The sequence below is a fragment of the Oncorhynchus masou genome, chromosome 30, assembly GCF_036934945.1.
Source record: "Oncorhynchus masou masou isolate Uvic2021 chromosome 30, UVic_Omas_1.1, whole genome shotgun sequence".
NCBI lineage: Eukaryota > Metazoa > Chordata > Actinopteri > Salmoniformes > Salmonidae > Oncorhynchus > Oncorhynchus masou.
In genome coordinates, this window is record NC_088241.1 from 32,913,153 (window position 1) to 32,934,131 (window position 20,979).

Below are 20,979 nucleotides of genomic sequence, written 5' to 3' on the forward strand. Positions count from 1 at the left end.
AATGGGTAATAACTACGTAAAGAATGTATGAACGTGTTAAATTATTATGTGAAGTACAGTCAAATTCAAGTCCTGGATGGTCAAATACTGTTATTTGACACGTATCTTGACATGCAAAGACCCTTACGGCCTACCACAGCAAAACCCGGATGACGCTGGGCCAATTTTGCACAGCCCTATGGGACTCCCAATCACAGCCAGATGTGATACAGCCTGGATTCGAACCAGGGACTGTAGTGATGCCTCTTGCACTGATATGCAGTGCCTTAGACCGCTGTGTCCATGTATGCGTGTTTAGCTGTACTAGAATGCTTAAACGTCCGCAATTAAAAATATATATTGTTATCGTTTTTTTTGTCAAGGAAAATATTGGATATCGGTATCGGTCAAAAAATGTCATATTGGTGCTTCACTAATACTTCCATATTTCCAAGTCATATTCTGGAAGATTAAGGTGTATAAGACTTTGGTTAACGTAAAGATATAATTAAATCGTATTATTATATGTAGTAGAAAGCGATCGGTTAGCGATCGGTTAGAAGAAGCCTAAATAACCAACCCATAAAGTAAAATTTAAACATCCATATATGGCCAGCTATGTAAACTTTAACATAGATTTTTCCTGCAATAGATGTCGTTCAATTGGTAACATAAGTTTGTCTTCTTCTAATGCCTCTTAAGGGGAAAGTAATCTAAAATTAACAGAAAGTAATCAGATTACGTTACCGAGTTTGGGTAAGCCAAAAGTTACATTAGTGATGACAATTTGACAGGTAACCTGTAGTGGATTACATTTAGAAAGTAACAGCGTTGAGATTGCCTGCAATGACAACAAGCTTAGTCCGACGATGCTATGACACACCGCCCCAGACGGACCCTCCACCTCGATCCCGCTCCAGAGTACAGGCCTCGGTGTAACGCTCATTCCTCCGACGATAAGCGCAAATCTGACCATCACCCTTGTTGAGACAAAACCGCGACTCGTCAATGAAGAGCACTTTTTGCCAGTCCTGTCTTGCAAAAAGTCTGGTCCAGCCCATAGGCCACACTGTTGTCTGTGATATCTGGTCTACAACAGGCCTACAAGCCCTCAGTCCAGCCTCTCTCAGCCTATTGCGGACAGTCTGAGCACTGATTGAGGGATTGTGCGTTCCTGGTGTAACTCGGGCAGTTATTGGTGCCATCCTGTACCTGTCCCGCAGGTGTGATGTTAGGCTATACTGATCCTGTGCAGGTGTTGTTACATCTGGTCTGCCACTGCGAGGACAATCAGCTGTCCGTCGTGTCTCCCTGTAGACAATCTGCAGTCCTTATGCCTCCTTGCAGCATGCCTAAGGCACGTTCACACAGATGAGCGGGGACCCTGGGCATCTTTCTTTTGGTGTTCTTCACAGTCAGTAGAAAGGCCTCTTTAGTGTCCTAAATTTTCATAACTGTGACCTTAATTGCATACCGTCTGCAAACTATTAGTCTTAATGACCGTTCCACGGGTGCATGTTCATTAATTGTTTATGGTTCATTGAACAAGCATGGGGGACAGTGTTTAAACCCTTTACAATGAAGATCTGTGAAGTTATTTGGGGTTTTATGTATTATAGACAGGGTCCTGAAAAGGGGAAGTTTCTTTTTTTTGCTGAGTTTATACACACACACACCTATCTGAGGCAATTTTGCAATTAGGATTCATAATATGCAATGGTTATGATAAATTAGGATTCATAATATGTAATGGTTATGATAATGTAGGTATTGTTGCGCACTGTTGGCATATAGATAAATGCGCACATTTTTTTCCAGTGCGGCCCTTGTTCAAAAAAATAGCTTTTTTATTTTCATGCGAGTACTCAAATCAAAAAAGTTCAAATGCCCATCCCTATTGACAGCATCCCTTATGATTTGAACGAAAACAAAAATACATATTTGCCCACTGTAGCAGTGCCCAGAAAGTAACTTTTTGGAACGGAATGCCAAAACATTTAAAAGATAAAAGTTGACCTATTTTGCATACCCCACAATACGAAAAGATCAACGGTTAAAATTGATATTTTAAAAAACAATCACCAACCAGTCGATCAAGGTCTATCTACAAGCTATTTCTCGTCGATCACCACACATTTCTGTAAAAAAACTAACGATAAAGCCTTTCGTTCCTATTTTTTATTTTTTTGTTTCACACGGTTGACAGTAGGTGCACTTGATTCAACAGCGCTAGCGCCGGGAAGGCAAAGTGTTCCCATTTTGAACCATTTCATGTGTCTTGGGGTAGAACTCCACCTACCTGATAAGCCCAGAGAGCAAATCGAGAGCACCTATAGGCCTACTGCTGGCCAATCAGTTTCTGTCTGTACAGTTTCCTCACGCCAAAGACTGTAAAAAGAAGCCTTGAACGCACAACAAAGTTGATGTCTGATTTCAAAACCAAGACTAGAGAGAGACTCAACAAATACAGCAAAGAGCTGCTATTTGAGTAATTTCATGTTTAAGTTTATTATTCAGCACTGTCAACACTTTTATAAACCATAAAATGGGCGTTTCGATAAGCTTGCGTTATCATTATTTGCGGCTTTTGTCTTTTTAATATCAAGGAATATTACATTTCTCTCTGGTCATATGAGCAACATGAATTTAAGCATGAGGCAGAAGTAATGCAGTGCGACTTAAGTTTCACCATTAGCTGGAAGAGGAGGGACGGTGAGTCGGGTGAGAGGCAGTCTCACCGCTGCTCCCTCCCTCCCCTCAGACTGACCATCTGATGCAGGCCAACAGTCCAGTAGAAAAATGAAGTAATTATTATACTTACTCAGCTGTGGCTCACAAGTAATAGAACAAATGATCTATTCCCAGTGGGATCATATACCTAAAATGTTTTAATAACCATTTCAAAATGTTCTGAGAAGAACATTGGCAGGGCAATACAAGCGTAGCCAATATGCAGTGATAATGTATTGGGCCTATAGCCTACTGCACAAACCTCATTGCTACAGGACAGCTTTTAATTGGTTAATGCTGCATTGGCTTATGTTTTTAAGTCATATCTGAGCGGTGGATCTCATTGTCCAATTTGACTCAAAGTGATCTTGACTCAAAATGTTGGTGACCACTCGATTTAAAAAGCTTACAAACAGGGTTGTCAAAACTATTTTATACTTTATTTTTTTGTTTATAAAAAAACAATAATTTAACCCTAAACGTAAATTATCTAAAAACACATTTTACATCCCATTTTACATCTGAGGTTTTTGTGTAGTGCCCACCATTGTTTGAGGCACAACATGCTATGCTCTTGAATAGAGGGTGTGGTGTGAAGGGTTGGTGTCTCCTAGATACGCTGGGTAAACAACAGAATTCCCAGCTCAATGAATCCCCAGGAAGGTCCCAATTAATGAACCATCTCCCTGGAAACCAGCCTTTGGTTCGGGAGGGAAGGAAAAGATGCAGCCAGCAACATCCATGATTAGACTGACACTATGGCTTGAGCTGGAGGACTGAGTGACTGAATGACTAAGTATTGATTATTCTTTCCTTCAGTATGACCAAGCTTATCTGGGGCAGAAGATAACATGCAGCTTCCTGTATTGAGTATCAGTGGAAACTGTTACAAAACCACCACTAGCTAGTCTATGCAGATATGCTATAATCTGGCATTAAAGCTTTGACTGCATTGACCCTCATTTGTGTGTTTATGTGATTGTGAATCAAGCCTTTTGTAGATAGGCGAGGCCAGAGCAATACAGTTCGTGAAGCGATGTAATGCCATTGAGTAACACTGATGTGGTACAGTTTAACAAGATCGGGGCACTAAAAATCAGGCTCGCAGTGAAACTCCATGAATTGCTATTATGAAGCCAGTATAATTACAGTAGTGACTCCACACACCCATCCAGAACGACTCAGAAGAGGATCACGGCCAGGAAGCCCACTTCCCCAGTGTGTTAGTGTGTGATGTCCCACAGATAAGTACACGATCTTCCATCTACATGTGTTTAAATTAGTGCCGTTTTCAATCCAGAACATGTTCTTTCTACCTGGTTTGTGCACTGAAACACTCCAATAAAGCCCACAGATAGGAACCCCATGAAGTCCATGTGAAAAACCAGTGTGTATATTTAGTCTCTTCAAGAGGGGAGCTCTCTAATGAGCGGTCATACCCTAGCCTCCAGGCATAGTCTGTCTTCGTGCCCACACTGGCACTGTCCTTGACCCCTCAAGTCCCAACACACCAGTTCAGCTGTGACACACAACTCTGCTTCTCACACTCTGCTCTGAGAATCACTCATCACGACCCCATCTAACCATCTGCCACGACACTGCCTGCCTGCAGACCAGACTATCTCCGGGTTGACTTTTCTACGAGGCACAGATCTAGGATCAGCTTCACTCCCAAAACCTAACCTTAACCATTAGCGGGGGAAAATACTAACCCAAGATCAGCATCTAGGGAAAACGTCACCCTATACCGACCAGCCGGCCTCTGATATAAGTGGTGAGAAGGATTATGAGGAACTAGAGGGCGTCAGTCTGTGCGTAAATGAAAATGCCCCAACGGTGCACATACTTTGACATTATCATCATCCATTTTTGGTGTAAGTGCTGACAACAAAGAGATGGGAGGTAAGGTGCTAGCTGGGGGTCAAACAGGGTCTCAGCACAGTCAAGGCTTGCCTCAGTACAGCAGGTTAACATATGCACTTTAGTGCAGTGGCTGCCAGAACTTCTAAGCTCCATGTCAGGGCCCTCCAGCAGCTGCACTGTCCAGGACTAACAGGATGGGACTAACAGAGGACAAGGAGCAAGAGAGGCTGGGAGGGAGGAGACCCTTAAAATTCCGTCGCTTAAAAAACACTCAAGAAATCTGTCATTAATTTTGACATTTTTGCAGAGGAAAGGTTAGTCGTGGAATTTTACATCTAACTAAGATGTTTGGTGCAGTATTTCTCAATGAAAAACCACAAAAACCAGTCGTTTCATTGAATGACAAAGACTATTGAAGAATCCTTACTGTTGACCAATGGTATCCACATTATCATAAAAGTGTTACATCTGCAAACATGCACTAACCCCTCAAACATTATGCTGTCTAGTTGAGTATTGACAGCCTTCCTGTATAATGTCCAAAGCATAGTTTAGGCTGAGTGGTCTTCCTGGGTCCTATGTTGGGCAGGATTAACCATCTTATTACCAAACAGGGCTGATTAAACCATGCAACTCATTGAATAGCTATGTCTAAAATAGAGGTCGACCGATTATGATTTTTCAGCGCCGATACCGATTATTAGAGGACCCCCCCCCCCCCCAAAAAAAAAAAGCCGATACCGATTAATCGGTCGATTCTTTTTTCTTTTTTGTAATAATGACAATTACAACAATACTGAATTTTAACTTAATATAATACATCAATAAAATCAATTCAGCCTCAACTAAATAATGAAACATGTTCAATTTGGTTTAAATAATGCAAAAAAACAGTGTTGGAGAAGAGAGTAAAAGTGCAATATGTGCTATGTAAGAAAGCTAACGTTTAAGTTCCTTGCTCAGAACATGAGAACATATGAAAGCTGGTGGTTCCTTTTAACATGAGTCTTCAATATTCCCAGGTAAGAAGTTTTAGATTGTAGTTATTATTAGGAATATTTCTCTCTATACCATTTGTATTTCATTAACCTTTGACTATTGGATGTTCTTATAGACACTTTAGTATTGCCAGTGTAACACTATAGCTTCCGTCCCTCTCTTCGCTCCTACCTGGGCTCAAACCAGGAATACAACAACAGCCACCCTTGAAGCAGCGTTACCCATGCAAAGCAAGGGGAATAACTACTCCAAGTCTCAGAGTGAGTGACATTTGAAACGCTATTAGCGTGCACCCCGCTAACTAGCTAGCCATTTCACATCAGTTACACCAGCCTAATCTCGGGAGTTGATAGGCTTGAAGTCATAAACAGCTGCTGGCAAACGCACGAAAGTGCTGTTTGAATGAATATTTACGAGCCTGCTGGTGCCAACCATCGCTCAGTCAGACTGCTCTATCAAATCATAGACTTAGTTATAACATAATAACACACAGAAATACGAGCCTTAGGTCATTAATATAGTCAAATCCAGAAACCATCATCTCGAAAACAAGACGTTTATTCTTTCAGTGAGATACGGAACCGTTCCGTATTTTATCTAACGGGTGGCATCCATAAGTCTAAATATTCCTGTTACATTGCACAACCTCAATGTTATGTCATAATTACGTAACATTCTGGCAAATTAGGCTGCCCAAACTGTTGCATATACACTGACTCTGCGTGCAATGAACGCAAGAGAAGTGACACAATTTCACCTGGTTAATATTGCCTGCTAACCTGGATTTCTTTTAGATAAAAATGCAGGTTTAAAAATATATACTTCTGTGTATTGATTTTAAGAAAGGCATTGATGTTTATGATTAGGTACACATTGGAGCAACGATACGCACCGCATCGATTATATGCAACGCAGGACACACTAGATAACTACACATGGTTGATGATATTACTAGTTTAACTAGTGATTATGATTGATTGATTTTTATAAGATAAGTTTAATGCTAGCTAGCAACTTACCTTGGCTTACTGCATTCGAGTAACAGGCAGTCTCCTCGTGGAGTGCAATGAGAGGCAGGTGGATAGAGCGTTGGACTAGTTAACTGTAAGTTTGCAAGATTGGATCCCCCGAGCTGACAAGGTGAAAATCTGTCATTCTGCCCATGAACGAGGCAGTTAACCCACCGTTCCTAGGTCATTGAAAATAAGAATGTGTTCTTAACTGACTTGCCTAGTTAAATAAAGAAAAAGGTCAAATCGGTGTCCAAAAATACAGATTTCCAATTGTTATGAAAACTTGAAATCGGCCCTAATTAATCGGCCATTCTGATTAATCGGTCGACCTCTAGTCTAAATGTCTCCTACATTCTGCCAGCTTTGCTCCTTACCCAGGCTCCGGTTGTGTGAAACAATGAGAATTAGAGCGCCTTCATTTTAATACTGCTGAAAATAGTGAAGTTTGATTAGTTGAAGAAAAATGTGCCTCTGTTGGAAGTTCTCGGGAACATGCGCATTTGTATGTAGCTTCTCTGTGTTTGTCGATGTGTGATTGTCTCTAGTGTGCACCCCGTAAAATGGTGTGCGTGCGCGTGGCTTAGTAGCAGGCGTCTCTGTGGTCTCTGTGTGTGTGGCCCGTTCAGCCAGGAATGTAGACTAACTAGGATCAGTGTGGTTGAGGGAGAGTTCAGGCGCACAGACGGCAGGGCAGGCAGATTGCTTCAGATTCCAGTCATTCCTGCATTTCCTTTTGCTGGCATCATGTACTACAGAGCTCAGAGGGCCATGCTGGGTTAATTACTCACAGTATACACACTCCTACTCAGAAAGATACAATACGGTACTTAGTCACTCACAAGCCTGGCTTAAGCCACCTCTCAAACAGAAAAGTAGGAGAGAATAATAGTTCTTTGCAAAAGTTAACTCACTCTATAGTACTACAACAAAATGTGTTGGATTAAAAACAATGCTGTACACCCTGTCAACACTTTTCAGGAATAACTCTAGCTGCCCTTTTCAAACCATTTTGAACAGATTTCCAAGAACCAAAGTGAACAACTGTGACGTAGCGGGACACAGACACTATGCAAAAGGGTTCAGTGCTCAGAGCAAAACACTTTCATTGCAGTGTTCTTGCTACATTGAAGGATGAAAATGCTTTTTTGGGGGGGGGGGACACTGGTGGGGCTCAATGGTACAGGATTTATGGGTGGGCTCTATTGTGTGATCGCAGAAACTCAATGGCATACCTCCTGCCCATCTCATTAGTTGATGCTTATTATTCATTGACGCATATAAGCTACACTGAGCCAAAAATATAAACGCAACATGCAACAATTTCAAAGACTTCTGTTACACGTTATAATAGGAAATCAGTCAACTGAAATAAATAAATTAGGCTCTAAGCTATGGATTTCATAAGTGGCAATACAGAGGGCCCTCTGGGTTAAATTGAGGACAACAAATACTTTGACATTACAAATGTTTGTTACGATTCTATTGTATGTTATATGCCATGTACCAGCTGTGTATCTATTCATGGGGTGAAATTATGTTAGTGACTGGTGTGGAATCCTTAATACTGCACACCTATAAGGCCCGGCGAGCAAAGACATTTTGTCAGACCAAGCATTTTGTTAGGGCACGACTCACATCCACCTGAGACCGGTTAGTGTCAGGCAGGTCACTGCACTTGACCAATGAGGCCTAAGACCGACTTTAAATACCCAAACCAACGCACAGAGAAACAAAGAGCGTAAGAGAATGGTGTCACATTGCGAGGCCACCATGAGTCCATGTCCCCCAATCCCTGTCTCTGTGTAGTTAGCTAGTGGTCCTATGGCACATCATTCCTATCGGTGCGCACCATCCGTGCACACAGATGCCCTCTGCTAACACCAGCTTCCCGTCACCACCGCCATGGCCCATTGTTTACCTTGGTGGTGGTGACTGAGAAGCAGAGTGCAGGAGGAAAGTCGTGAGATTTACAACAGATGTATACAAGTGCCCATCTATGGTTGACACTGCCCTGATAGGATTAATGAGCATTACTATCAGGCTGGTTTCGGTGTCATCTGTTTACCGGGGGAAAAAAGGTACGACTTCTACGGGAGGGTTAGTCTGCGCACACGCGCCACGCAGAACGCCTGCAGCAGTATCTCCCTAGGGCTTGCAGGGCTCTTAGCACCAAGACAGCCTCCCTGGCTGGATGTTCTCCACCTGACACCATCACTCAGCCTGTCTGGCTGCTCTGAGGTCTGGGGGGGTTAATCCATCTCCGGAATAAATAAAAAAACATCTCCAAATGGAAGGGCGGGGCAGGATGTGGGACCAGCTGGTCATCATCTCAGACAAAGAAACCTGTTGAATGTGCTATTGCATTAGAGGGACCTCTACCTCTTTCACAATGCTTCTCCACTGGCTCCTCACTTCTGGTTACCTTTCACATACTTGGGGCTCTTCTCAGAAGTGGGACACAGCTTTCGGATTGTGCACACACACACAATGAGGATGTTCGACTTTGATTTGACTTAAGGATTGGCCAGTGCAGACTTTTCTCTCAGCAGCAGTCTCAATGTCAGCCTTGAGAGATCCATAAAACCAAACTACATCAAAAGAAAAGCAGACTAAAAAGGAAGAGTCCTTTGGTGTACTTTCCCATGCTTCTGGGAAACTTACTGCCTTGAGAGACAGACGGAGCCAGGGGAAGGGGGGAACTAATGTGGGTTTACCGCAGGGAGGACCAGTGGCAGGTGTGATTTATCACCAGGCATGGCCTAGTTCAGCTAACAGAGTCACAGAGGCTGGAATAGAGGGGAAAATACAAATCTGTACAGCACTTTATGGAATCAGGATCTGCACAGTGTAGGCCTAGGCTAGGTCTAGAGATTCTGGCAGAGAACCACTTCTTATGCCTGGCCAGACATTAGGATATACTTTAATGCTGAAATTCTGGAGCTAAAACAAAAGGGGGGGGGTTCTGTGTATTTTTAAGTGGAGCCCCTGTGGGTCATTAAAGATGATACTTTCTGGGAGAGGGCTAGGTTGGAAGTGGTTTCATTTTGAAGGCATGTTCCTCCTGAAATATTAAAGGGAATATGTACACCTCCATTAGATTAAAGGGTGGGAGATGGGATAAATGGATATGTGGTTGTTCGGATCTCACATCTGCAAACAAAACACAATGCTGATGTGTGAAAGACTGACTGCTCTTCGCTCAAACAAATGACTCATATCGGTAAAAGAAAAACAATGGAAACGGTTACATGGCATTCAATAATAGCAGAGCCAATTGGACCCAAAGTCCATCCGGGTGCATTGTTTTCATGGTGTGAATTGTTTGTCAATGTTTCGCTATTAGGGCTGTAATGATTCACCGATTCGCATCGGTCTCGATTCAAAATGTTTAAGATTTGACTATTGGTCCGCAGATCCCAAACGGATCCAAGTATAGCATGCATCAGTCAGAAATCGATTCGAAAGTTACAAATCGCAATTCACTAACCTTTTGCTCATGTTTCTTTCTACCATTAGAAAATACATAATATTTTGTGACAACTGACGCTTCTGCTTCATCAATGTCGAACTAAGCATGTAACTGTGTTGTCAGTCATTGATCTACAAGTCATTTTGCATGCCAAACAACCCAAGGAAATATCAGTAGCCTACTCAAACTGCCCGACTTGATGCACTGCCCCACACCGAAATATCAGCAGCCTACTCAAACTGCCCCGCTTCGTGCACTGTCCCACTTCGTCTTTGCAGCATGCAGCAAAGTACCTTGTCCTTGCTCGCATGAAAAGGAAGAGCAGGTAAAGCTGTCCAAAAGCTTGGGGGATGAGCGATCCGCTTTACATGACAGGTTCATCTTCAATCATTGACAGAGACGATTGCCCATGAGAAGGTCTAATAACCCTCTGCTTCTCAGAGACACTGGAGATAGAGATAGAGGAGTGCTGAAACTAATTCCATTCAGTGTTTTTTTTCTTTCATTCGCATTAGGAGGCAGTGTTATTTGGTAAAACCACTGAGGAGCCCTACTTAGAGGATTAAGCGTTGCGTAATGAGAAAACAGAGCTGGGGCTTGATGTTAAGGGCCCAGAACACATGGGCGTGAGTTGGAATTCCTGACTGCGCTCTAGAAGGGTCCTTCTGGGTTCAGTATAGTAAAGGGGTGTAATCATTATGCCTAGAATTAACACCCGCCACCTGTATTGGTGGGTCTATTTCACCAGCCACATTGGCTGGTGGTCAGGGCTCCAGTTTGTGAATAAAAATAGTCGAGTATGATCATATTAATAGTAACAAATGCTGCAGTAGCTGTTTTCAAAGTATTTCCACAGTTTAGTTTCCTAGCTGGTAAATTAATGACACAAAATCAAAGAACTACGAATCCTATATACTGTCTGGCTGGGGGCTGTGCGCACGTGAAGAGCTGAGTGAAAAATAAATTTTTAGAAGCGCTGTGCACAGGCATAAAAGTTTGTCTAATTTACTTGAAACAAAGTGATACTTTGTCCTTGTTTCTTGGCTATTTACATTGTTTTGTTCACTAGGCTAAGTTGTTTTTCTGTTTGAGTTTCAATTGCTAGTGAAGAGAAGCTTCTACTAATCAGACTCAACCTCACAGGAACAAAGTAATATATTTTACTAGTAATACATATGTTTTAGAAACATTACAAAGCATGCTAATCCATTTGGTGTAATTTTTGGGGGGCTGCCTCTGTGGCTGATGGACCAAAAAGTACATTTTATGCCATGGTTGCAATAGTTTTGCATCCGAAACAGTTTATTCCAAATATAAAATTCAAGAGAGTTTCTATTGGACAAATTCAGGTATTTTATTTTTTTTATTTTTTATTTCACCTTTATTTAACCAGGTAGGCAAGTTGAGAACAAGTTCTCATTTACAATTGCGACCTGGCCAGGATAAAGCAAAGCAGTTCAACACATACAACGACACAGAGTTACACATGGAGTAAAACAAACATACAGTCAATAATAAGGTATAAACAAGTCTATATACAACGTGAGTAAATGAGGTGAGATAAGGGAGGTAAAGGCAAAAAAGGCCATGGTGGCAAAGTAAATACAATATAGCAAGTGGAATGGTAGATTTGCAATGGAAGAATGTGCAAAGTAGAAATAAAAATAATGGGGTGCAAAGGAGCAAAATAAATTAATTAATTAAATACAGTAGGGAAAGAGGTAGTTGTTTGGGGTTGTTCAACGGTAAACATTTCCGTAATGAATACACCCCAGAAGAGAGGTCTATGGAGGCAAGCCTCATTTTGTGCCAAGATAGCCTGTGCGTAGCGCTTTCTGTTTGAGCTGATAGGGTTGAACAACTTGTTCCAACATGTAATTTTGTTCTTCGAGTGTAATACAATGCTGAATAATATTTCTAAAGAAAAAACCTTATCATGAAAAACAACCTGGAACCCGGAGCCATTTGATAAAACATATTTTTCCCATACAATGCTTAACTGAAAAAGGCAATACTACAGCACACATAAGCTAGGGTTGCCAAGTGGGGCTCAAGAAACACACAGTGAGTCTAAGACCCTGTCAGGGCATCTGAATCTCCATCTGCTCACACTGTTAAACCCCCTTCCAAAACCTATACAGAAAATCTACCCCTCTAAACTCCACAGCACAATCCCCATTATAGTACTAATTTGTCTCATTGCATAGTACATCCAATTTTCCTTCAGACTGTACGGAGAATATTAATGCCTCATGGGTTGTGTGTGCCAAATGTCATTGAGCATTGCTCAAGCAGACTTGGAAAAACTCAAGTTGACAGCTTTGGGTACAGACATTGGGTCTGTGTACGGAGCACTGGCTTTAGGTTTGCTGCAGAGTGGCCAATCTCCACAGTGACTTTTGTAAAGGTGGAGTGTGCCAATTATTGTCAATGAGAGCTGGAACACTTGGCGGTGCAATAACACCCACAATCTCTCCATTCGGTCACCATCGTAGGCTGTTACCAGGAGAGGTGTCTGTAGTAGTTGAAAAAGTAAAGGCAATTGAAATCATAACTGAAAAGATGCTTTTCTTTGGGGTAAATCCATTTGAATTCAACCGCTTTTTGACAGCATCCCTTAGGATTCAAACAAAACTTTCCATGCATGCTTGCCCAAAGAGGATGTCAGAAAGTGACTTTTTGGACCTGAATGTCAAAACATTGAGGAGATAAAGGTGCTCAATGTTGACCCATTTTGCATACCCCACACTGGAAAAGATAAACAGTTGAGTTTGATATAATTTAAAAGCTTACAAACAACGTTGTCAAACTATTTTTTTTTTTTTTAATAAAGAATGACATTTTTTTTTTTTACCTTTAAAGAGATTCTTCTGTACTTTTGTATACTTTTTTAACCAGTAGTTCTGAAAGTAGTGTTCATGAACAAAAAGTGGTTCCCAGAAATTGTGCACTACGTCACATGCATTATGTGCAGATATGTGCACCATGTCATTGCTCGCTCTCTCTCGCTCTGCTGTGTGTGCCTCTTGCTAGCTGTCACTCATGGGGCGGCGGGGTAGCCTAGTGGTTAGAGCGTTTGACTAGTAACCGGAAGGTTGCGAGTTCAAACCCCGAGCTGACAAGGTACAAATCTGTCGTTCTGCCCCTGAACAGGCAGTTAACCCACTGTTCCCAGGCCGTCATTGAAAATAAGAATTTGTTCTTAACTGACTTGCCTGGTTAAGGTAAAATAAAATAAAATAAATAAAAATATGTCAAAGGGCTCATTGGTTGAACACTACTTGCTATGGGGCTGGCCCACATGGGAGAAAATGGCACAGCACAGTTTTCAGAAAAGTCGCTTTCAAACTAGGGATTTAGTGGCTAATTGAGGTAAAACAGTAATTCTGCTCATAGATTATGCATTGATGAACTACATATTGATACATCCTGCCCAATGCGGAATATTTTTTTTTAAACATGGTAATCACCAAAGTTCTGGAGCATGTCTTTCACATCAATGATCTAAAAACACATCAATACAAAAAAATAATATCCATATTCACATGCTGCATTTTAGACCCTTACTTCACATGATTTGGGGTTTTTGTGCTGTGCCAGGCCTCAGTTGAGACGCAACATGCTCTTGAACACAGGGAGGGAGGGAGGGGGGGGGTTATTTCAAACAGGTCCATTCCATGAATTCTATCCCTTCAGACCAGGGTTTCCTTTAGCTGGTAATAGCCGAGCATACAGATGGAGCCTAGTTGAAGCTAAAATGTGTCAGACAAAGAGAGTGCTGCTCCTACAGCTTCTGTTGCTGCTGGAATGAAACGTGCTTTTATATGCCAATCATTGCGCAACAATTCTAAATTAAATTGTGCGTTAAAAAAAGTTATGATAACTGTAGAGAGCTAGAGATGCCAAATAGCCATCATAGCATGACAAGGAGATACCAAATGAAATGAATGAGAGCTCACGACTCTATTATGGTTTGAGCATTCACCATTATTGCCATGTTGTCTCCACACGGCCTATTATGGGTCTGACCTCTGATGGCCCCCTCTCTCTCCGAAGCCTTTCTATAAATGCAGGAAACGGGACCATATGCTTTGTGTCTGCACGCAACACGGCCACCTGCTCTGTCACACCACATTTGTGTCTCTCGGCTAAATACAGTGCTGTGTTAGTGGTCCTGAGTGTATGCCTTCTGCCTGCCTCACGGTCCCCTGCACTGCCAGGCCCTCCCTTCAGTGACTGGGCCCTGTCATGCTGAGTCAAGCAGACCAGGCGATGCACCCTTAGATTACAGCCCCCCACCTCAGCCTTGATCTGTGTCAGGAAACCCCAGTCAGCATCTGGCCGAACTAGCAGCCAGGTTGAATATTAAACAACTGGATGTCTGCGTGTGCTTTTGTGAGTCCTAGAGCAACACTGAGCTGCTCCCCAACACCCTCCTCTCCCTTTATTTGTCTGTGTCCTTCCTCCAGTGAACATAGGGGCCTGAGCCAAGTCTCAGCCCGCTCAGCTTAGTCATAAACAGAGCTTTTTGGTCAAGTCGGCACAAACAGCCACACACACGGTCCCTCTCATCCCTGTTATGTCCATGTACAAAACTCAGACAAAACGTGAGTGACGTTTTAAGAGCGAGTGCAACTGAGGTCTTGGTTGACAAATCAGATTGTGTTTTTCACTGGATTAGATTGTGAACAATTGCATTCTCTCTGCTAACTTAAGTAATAAATGCAATTTGAGATTCATTACCTTACGTACTGGCGCTTGCATATCTTAATATAATGGCCTGGGACTCAGGTCATGACTCAAGTGGTAGACTGTCAACAGCCGAAGCAGAATACTTAGGCCTAGAAGTGACTACTTACACAGGTATTCAAACTCTCTAAAGATTCTTGTGGACCTGCACACTTCAGTAGCCTTTGCAATCTTAGCGTAGCTTCTTATGACCTTGGGTTTGTCGTCACGACAGAAGAACTACTGGTGACTGTGCCACTCTCCCCACCACCACTAGCCATGTCTGAGCAGCAACACATCTCTGATGAACTTAATGTCCATTATCTTGCACAGCCATTCCCTTATCCCATAGCAGAACAATGAACACAGCGGCATAATGAGGCGAAAGTCAGGTCACTCTTACGTCCCAGTGCTCTGGTGTAAATGAGTGTTGGTAGCTGGAGGGGAACATCACACACAACCAGATAACCATCCTGCTCCCCTAAAAATAAACACGAGGGGCATGCCAGTCATTTGTCATATAGGAGTAGTGTGAATGGGTTTCCAATCCCACCGGCCTGTGCCGTTACTGCGGGCAACGTAGTGCAGGCCAGCGGACTCCTTTCATCCACTGAGTCCGTCTGCACATTTGATATCATGCAGCATATGCCCACTCCACTCTGAAGCAGGAGCCTCCTCTGCTTGACTCCACACAGCAAACATCCAAGGATGGCAGAGACCCGTTTCTCCTCTGATTCCTATTCTCTGCTGTAATCAATGTGCTGTCAGCTGCTCTGAGCAGCCAGCCTGATGGTACACACCTCCTCTCTCAGCTACTTTGATGACACATGCATGGGGAGTAACCATTGACAAGAATAAGAGGACATAAAGGTAGCATCATACCTTCCTGCGTATACAGTCTTAGCCCCCAGAATATTAAAGTAGCCACAACACTCACGCAATATGGTGTTTGGAATTTTAAGTAAAGGCATTTAAACCCCTTTCTAAATAAACAGTATGTTGTTCCTGCGTGAAGGGATTAGTTAGTTAATATGCTCAGTTAATTATACTGATGTTGCCAGATGTTTATAGCAGGCAAAGTAAATCAAAACATCAGCCACCTGTTCCGTGGGGGTTGCTCGCGGTTGCATGCATTGATAGAGTGGAGATCATTCCGCTAGCCTTGATTTGACCATGCATAATGGTTTGGATAGCCAGGATAGGCCACAATGTGCTAATGAAAATCACTGGTTGCTTACCTTGGGTAGTTCTCGGAGTTGGTTAGCGTCGAGAAGAAGCTCCTCCAGACTGCGGCTGTAGCGAAATATCTCGTCGGGGACATTTTGCAAATTACAATGTCGCTTGTCCACCGACTCGACGTGGCGGTTACAACGCCACAAAGGGATACACTTCAGCATGTCCGGCCGCCGTTATCGATTTGGTTGCCGGCGTTACTCAGCACTCCGCATCGGAGAGAGAAACGGGGAAAGGTTGTGGGAGGGAGGGATAGGAAAATGTATACAAATATCGACGTGACAGATGAGTGGGAGGTCGAAATCCCGCTGCTCCCGCGTCGAACCAAAAGGGGGAGGCCAAATCCAGTTAAAACCAGGGACACAAATCATTCGTCTCGTCAATTGATATCCAACATTGAGTCTTTTGTTGGCTCTCAGCGACTTAAATCCAACATAAATGTGATAATTACATTTTTTTTTAAATACGATTATTAGCTTCCGTGTTTGGAGTCAATGTCTCATTAAAATTATATACGGTTTGCTAATAATCTAAAAAAAACAGGCACTTTAAAACAAACGTTCTCATTTCCATAGTTCTGACAACGCAGTCCAGCCACCATTAACGTTAGCTAGTACTAGACGTTTTGCTATTTGATACAAGGAAGCTGGCCTGTCTAGCAAGATGGCTAGCTTACTAAGCAAATATTATACGGTTCCCCGTTACAAATGTTTGTTATGTTGCTCAATGCGAGAATGCTGATCGGTAAAATATGACAGGCTGTTGCATTATCGGAAATAGTCCCATGTAGGCACACTGAATGGCCTCTTGAAGTTACGTCTGGAGGGATGGAACTCGTCGGCTGTATTGTGTCGCTAACGTTACTAGCTTGTGAGCACTCGTGCCTCTTTAGGCTACGGATACAAACTTGCAGTTTAACGATCTACCAAATTCGAAACCAATTCTGGGCAGTCTTTCAAAAGCTGTCTGCACTGAAAACAATAACCAGAAGACGTGACATGTGTAAAGCAACAACTATTGAACCCACGATATCAACAATCGTATGATTTTCCCTCCCTCCTTAAGCCAGGCGGGTGGGGTGTGTGAGGCTGGGCAGGGCTAAACTGGAGGTTACCACTGCTTTTGTAACTAGCTGTGCAAGACTGGGATGCCACAAAGAACAAGTCCGAGATGTTTGGATTTTTGACTGCTTATTTTAGCGAACATTGAAGAAATCCTCTGTCGCAAAATATTCCGCTTGGGAGTTTCCTCACTCAAACCGGGTGTGTGGCGAAATAAGAATGTGGTGGCGATCGCTGACCACTGACTCCTCTCTATTGATGTTGGAGCTGGGTGCGCTCGATTTACAACTGACACCTCGCTCATCTCACACGCATGCCTAGTGCCTTACTCAGAATTTCCTTCATATTTTGCTAGAATGAATAGACATCCAAATCAAATCAAATTTGCTAGAATGAATAGAGATGATATCGGCCTTTTTTTGAGGACAACTACTGCCCGACACTGATAGGACTGCATACGCAGCGCAGCCACACATATCCAGGAAAATAAAATCAAGTGCATCAATTTTGTCCTTCTCCCTCCCTCCCCCGGCAAACACCCAAGCTGCAAATAGGTAATAGCGACCCCAAGGGGCTAGGAGGTATTCAATATAACTTTTAGCAGAGGGTTGGCTTTATTCTGGTTTTCATTCTGACTTCAGAGTCTGGAATGGCTCTTTGATGTTGTTGGCACAATGTGTCAATAATAATACTGAAGAGGGCTGTGTTTCTCACTCAAACACCCACATGCACAGCCCCCGAGGCCGCCCCTTCCATTAAAACAGTTGAATTTTCTATTTCAAACACATTTTCAAGTTCACCCCCCCCCCAAAAAAAAAGAAGAGAAGAATGAAATCCGTCGCACAACGTCTGAGCGAATATTGCATCAACCGGATTCCTGTGTGTCCAGACCTGTGTGGTCACAGCTCACCCGAGGGTCGCGTCAGCCAGGCCAGGTTGGCTTTATGTTAAAGATTGAAAAAGCTCTACTTTTGTTGCTTAATAAATTGCCCCATCTGGTGGTAATGAAGGCGAAGTAGACAGACTGCACAGCCAAATTCAGCAAATGCGTAATGTAATAACACAAGTTGGCGAAAGCGGGTCCGATGACAGGTGGTTACAGTACCAGTCAAAAGTTTGGACACACCTACTCATTCAAGGGGTTTTCTTTATTCTTACTATTATTCTACATTGTAGAATTCAAATTCATTGTAGAATAATAGTGAAGACATCAAGACTATGAAATAACACAAATAAACATGTAGTAACCAAAAAAGTGTTAAACTAATCAAAATATATATTTTTAGATTCTTCAAAGTAGCCACCCTTTGCCTTGATGACAGCTTTGCACACTCTTGGCTTTCTCTCAACCAGCTTCAGTTTTATCTCAATCTCTTCATTCAAAGACTCAATCATGGACACTCTTACTGACAGTTGTGGCTGATTTGCATGATGTGTTGTTGTCTCTACCTTCTTACCCTTTGTGCTGTTGTGCCAAATAATGTTTGTCCCATGTTGTGCTGCTGCCATGTTGTGTTGCTACCATGCTGTTGTCATGTGTTGCTGCCATGCCATGTTGTTGTCTCATGTCTCTCTTTATGTAGTGTTGTGTTGTCTCTCTTGTCGTGATGTGTGTTTTGTCCTATGTTTTTATTTTATTTTTAATTCCAGCCCCCGTCCCTGCAGGAGGCCTTTTGCCGTTTGGTAGGCCATCATTTTAAATAAGAATTTGTTCTTAATTGACTTGCCTAGTTAAAAAAGGTCACATAACATTTTTTTAAATACAAATGAGGTAGTCCCTGGAATGCATTTCAATTAACAGGTAGGCCTTGTTAAAGGTTAATTGGTGGAATTTTATCCTTCTTAATGCATTTTAGCTAATCAGTTGTGTTGTGACAAGGTAGGGGTGGTATACAGAAGGTAGCCCTATTTGGCAAAAGACCAAGTCCATATTATGGCAAGAACAACTCAAATAATCAAAGAGAAACAACAGTCCATCATTACTTTAAGACATGAAGGAACATTTCAAGAACTTTGAAAGTTTCTTCAAGTGCAGTCGCAAAAACCATCAAGCGCTATGATGAAACTGGCTCTCGTGAGGACTGCCACAGGACAGGAAGACCCAGAGTTACCTCTGCTGCAGAGGAGAAGTTCATTAGAGTTACCAGACTCAGAAATTGCAGCCTAAATAAAAGCTTCACAGAGTTCAAGTAACAGACACATCTCAACATCAACTGTTCAGAGGAGACTGCGTGAATCAGGCCTTCATGGTCGAATTGCTGCAAAGAAACCCCTACATAAAGGACACCAATAATAAGAAGATACTTGCTTCTTAACATGAGCAATGGACATTAGACTGGTGGAAATCTGTCCTTTGGTCTGATGAGTCAAAATTTGAGAATTTTGGTTCCAACCGCTGTCTTTGTGAGACGTGGAGTATGTATGGTTCCCACCGTGAAGCATGGAGGAGGAGGTGTGATGGTGTGGGGGTGTTTTGCTGGTAACACTGTCTGTGATTTATTTAGAATTCAAGGCACACTTAACCTGCATGGCTACCACAGCATTCTGCAGCAATACGCCATCCCATCTGGTTTGCACTTAGTGGGACGATCATTTGTTTTTTAACAGGAAAATGACCAAACACACCTGGTCTTGCACATATGGTCTTGCTCTATGGTCTTGCTCTAGCCAACAGCTGGCAGATATAGTGTGGGTTGGGTACATACAAACTGTAGCTAGGTTTCCATCCAATTGGCGACAGATTTTCATGCGAATATTCTAAAATCTTCATAAAGAAAAGGTGTGAATTTTCCCACCAGTGGTGTGTTTAATTTATGGAGGACCACAAACAATATCATCTCCAGATTTACTTCAACATGATGGTCATTATATCAATATTTGCTGCATATATTTGCTGCATAAAAGTGTTTCCACAGGTATTTATCGCATAATTAATTTTAGAGACAGAAAGATCCCACCATGTCAAAAGAACAAATTATCTGTTGGCATTTATTAAATAATATGGAATCACCCTGTTTCAATCAATCAATAAAATTGTATTTGTCAATTGTGCCGAATACAACAGGTGTAGAGCCCTTTCCCAACAATGCAGAGTTAAAAACTATGAACAATTAGCTAAATAAAAAAAGGAAATAGTAACACAATACAATAACAATAACAAGGCTATATTACAAGGAGTCCCTGTATGGAGTCAATGTGCAGGGGTATGGAGTCAATGTGCAGGGGTACGAGGTAGTTGAGGTAATTGGAGGTTGGAGCACAGTGTTGGTAGTTGAGGTAATATGCACATGTAGGTAGGGGTAATGTGACTACACAATCAGGATAGATAATAAATAGAGTAACAGCAGTGTTGGTAGTAGGGTAGGTAATATGTACATGTTGGTAGGGGTAAAGTGACTAGGCAATCAGGATAGATAATAAACAGAGTAGCAGCAGTGTATGTGAAGAGTATGAAAGAGTGTGAAATTGTTTTGTGTGTGTGAGCGTATTGGAGTGTCAGTGTAGTATGTGTGGGTGTGTGGGTAGTGCCCAGTGAGTGTGCAAAGTGCAAGAGAGCCAGTGAAAAAATGTATATATATATGTCCGGGTAGCCATTTGATGAACTGTTTAGCATTCTTATGGCTTGGAGGTAGAAGCTGTTCAGGAGCCTTTTGGTCTCAGACTTGGCGCTCCAGTACCGCTTGCCTTGTGGTAGCAGAGAGAACAGTCTATGATATGGGTGTCTGGAGTCTAACCATTTTTAGGGACCTTCCTCTGACACCACCTGGATGGCAGGAAGCTCAGCCCCAGTGACAAGCATTTCGCTACACCCGCAATAACATCTGCTAAATATGTGTATGCGACCAATATACATGTATATACTGTATTTATTTATTTGATGTACTGGGCTGTACACACTACCCTC

At 42.4% G+C, this 20,979-nt stretch overlaps 1 protein-coding gene across 1 annotated transcript in view; it reads right to left on the reverse strand.

Moving 5' to 3' along the window:
- The window catches only part of LOC135522543 (protein scribble homolog), a 128,937-nt gene extending 111,857 nt beyond the window's left edge, over positions 1-17,080 (reverse strand). The window contains 1 exon segment of the mRNA XM_064948907.1: positions 16,020-17,080. Within this exon segment, the coding sequence (XP_064804979.1) occupies positions 16,020-16,178 (159 nt within the window). The 5' untranslated portion in view covers positions 16,179-17,080.
- Between the last annotated feature and the right edge of the window lie 3,899 nt (positions 17,081-20,979).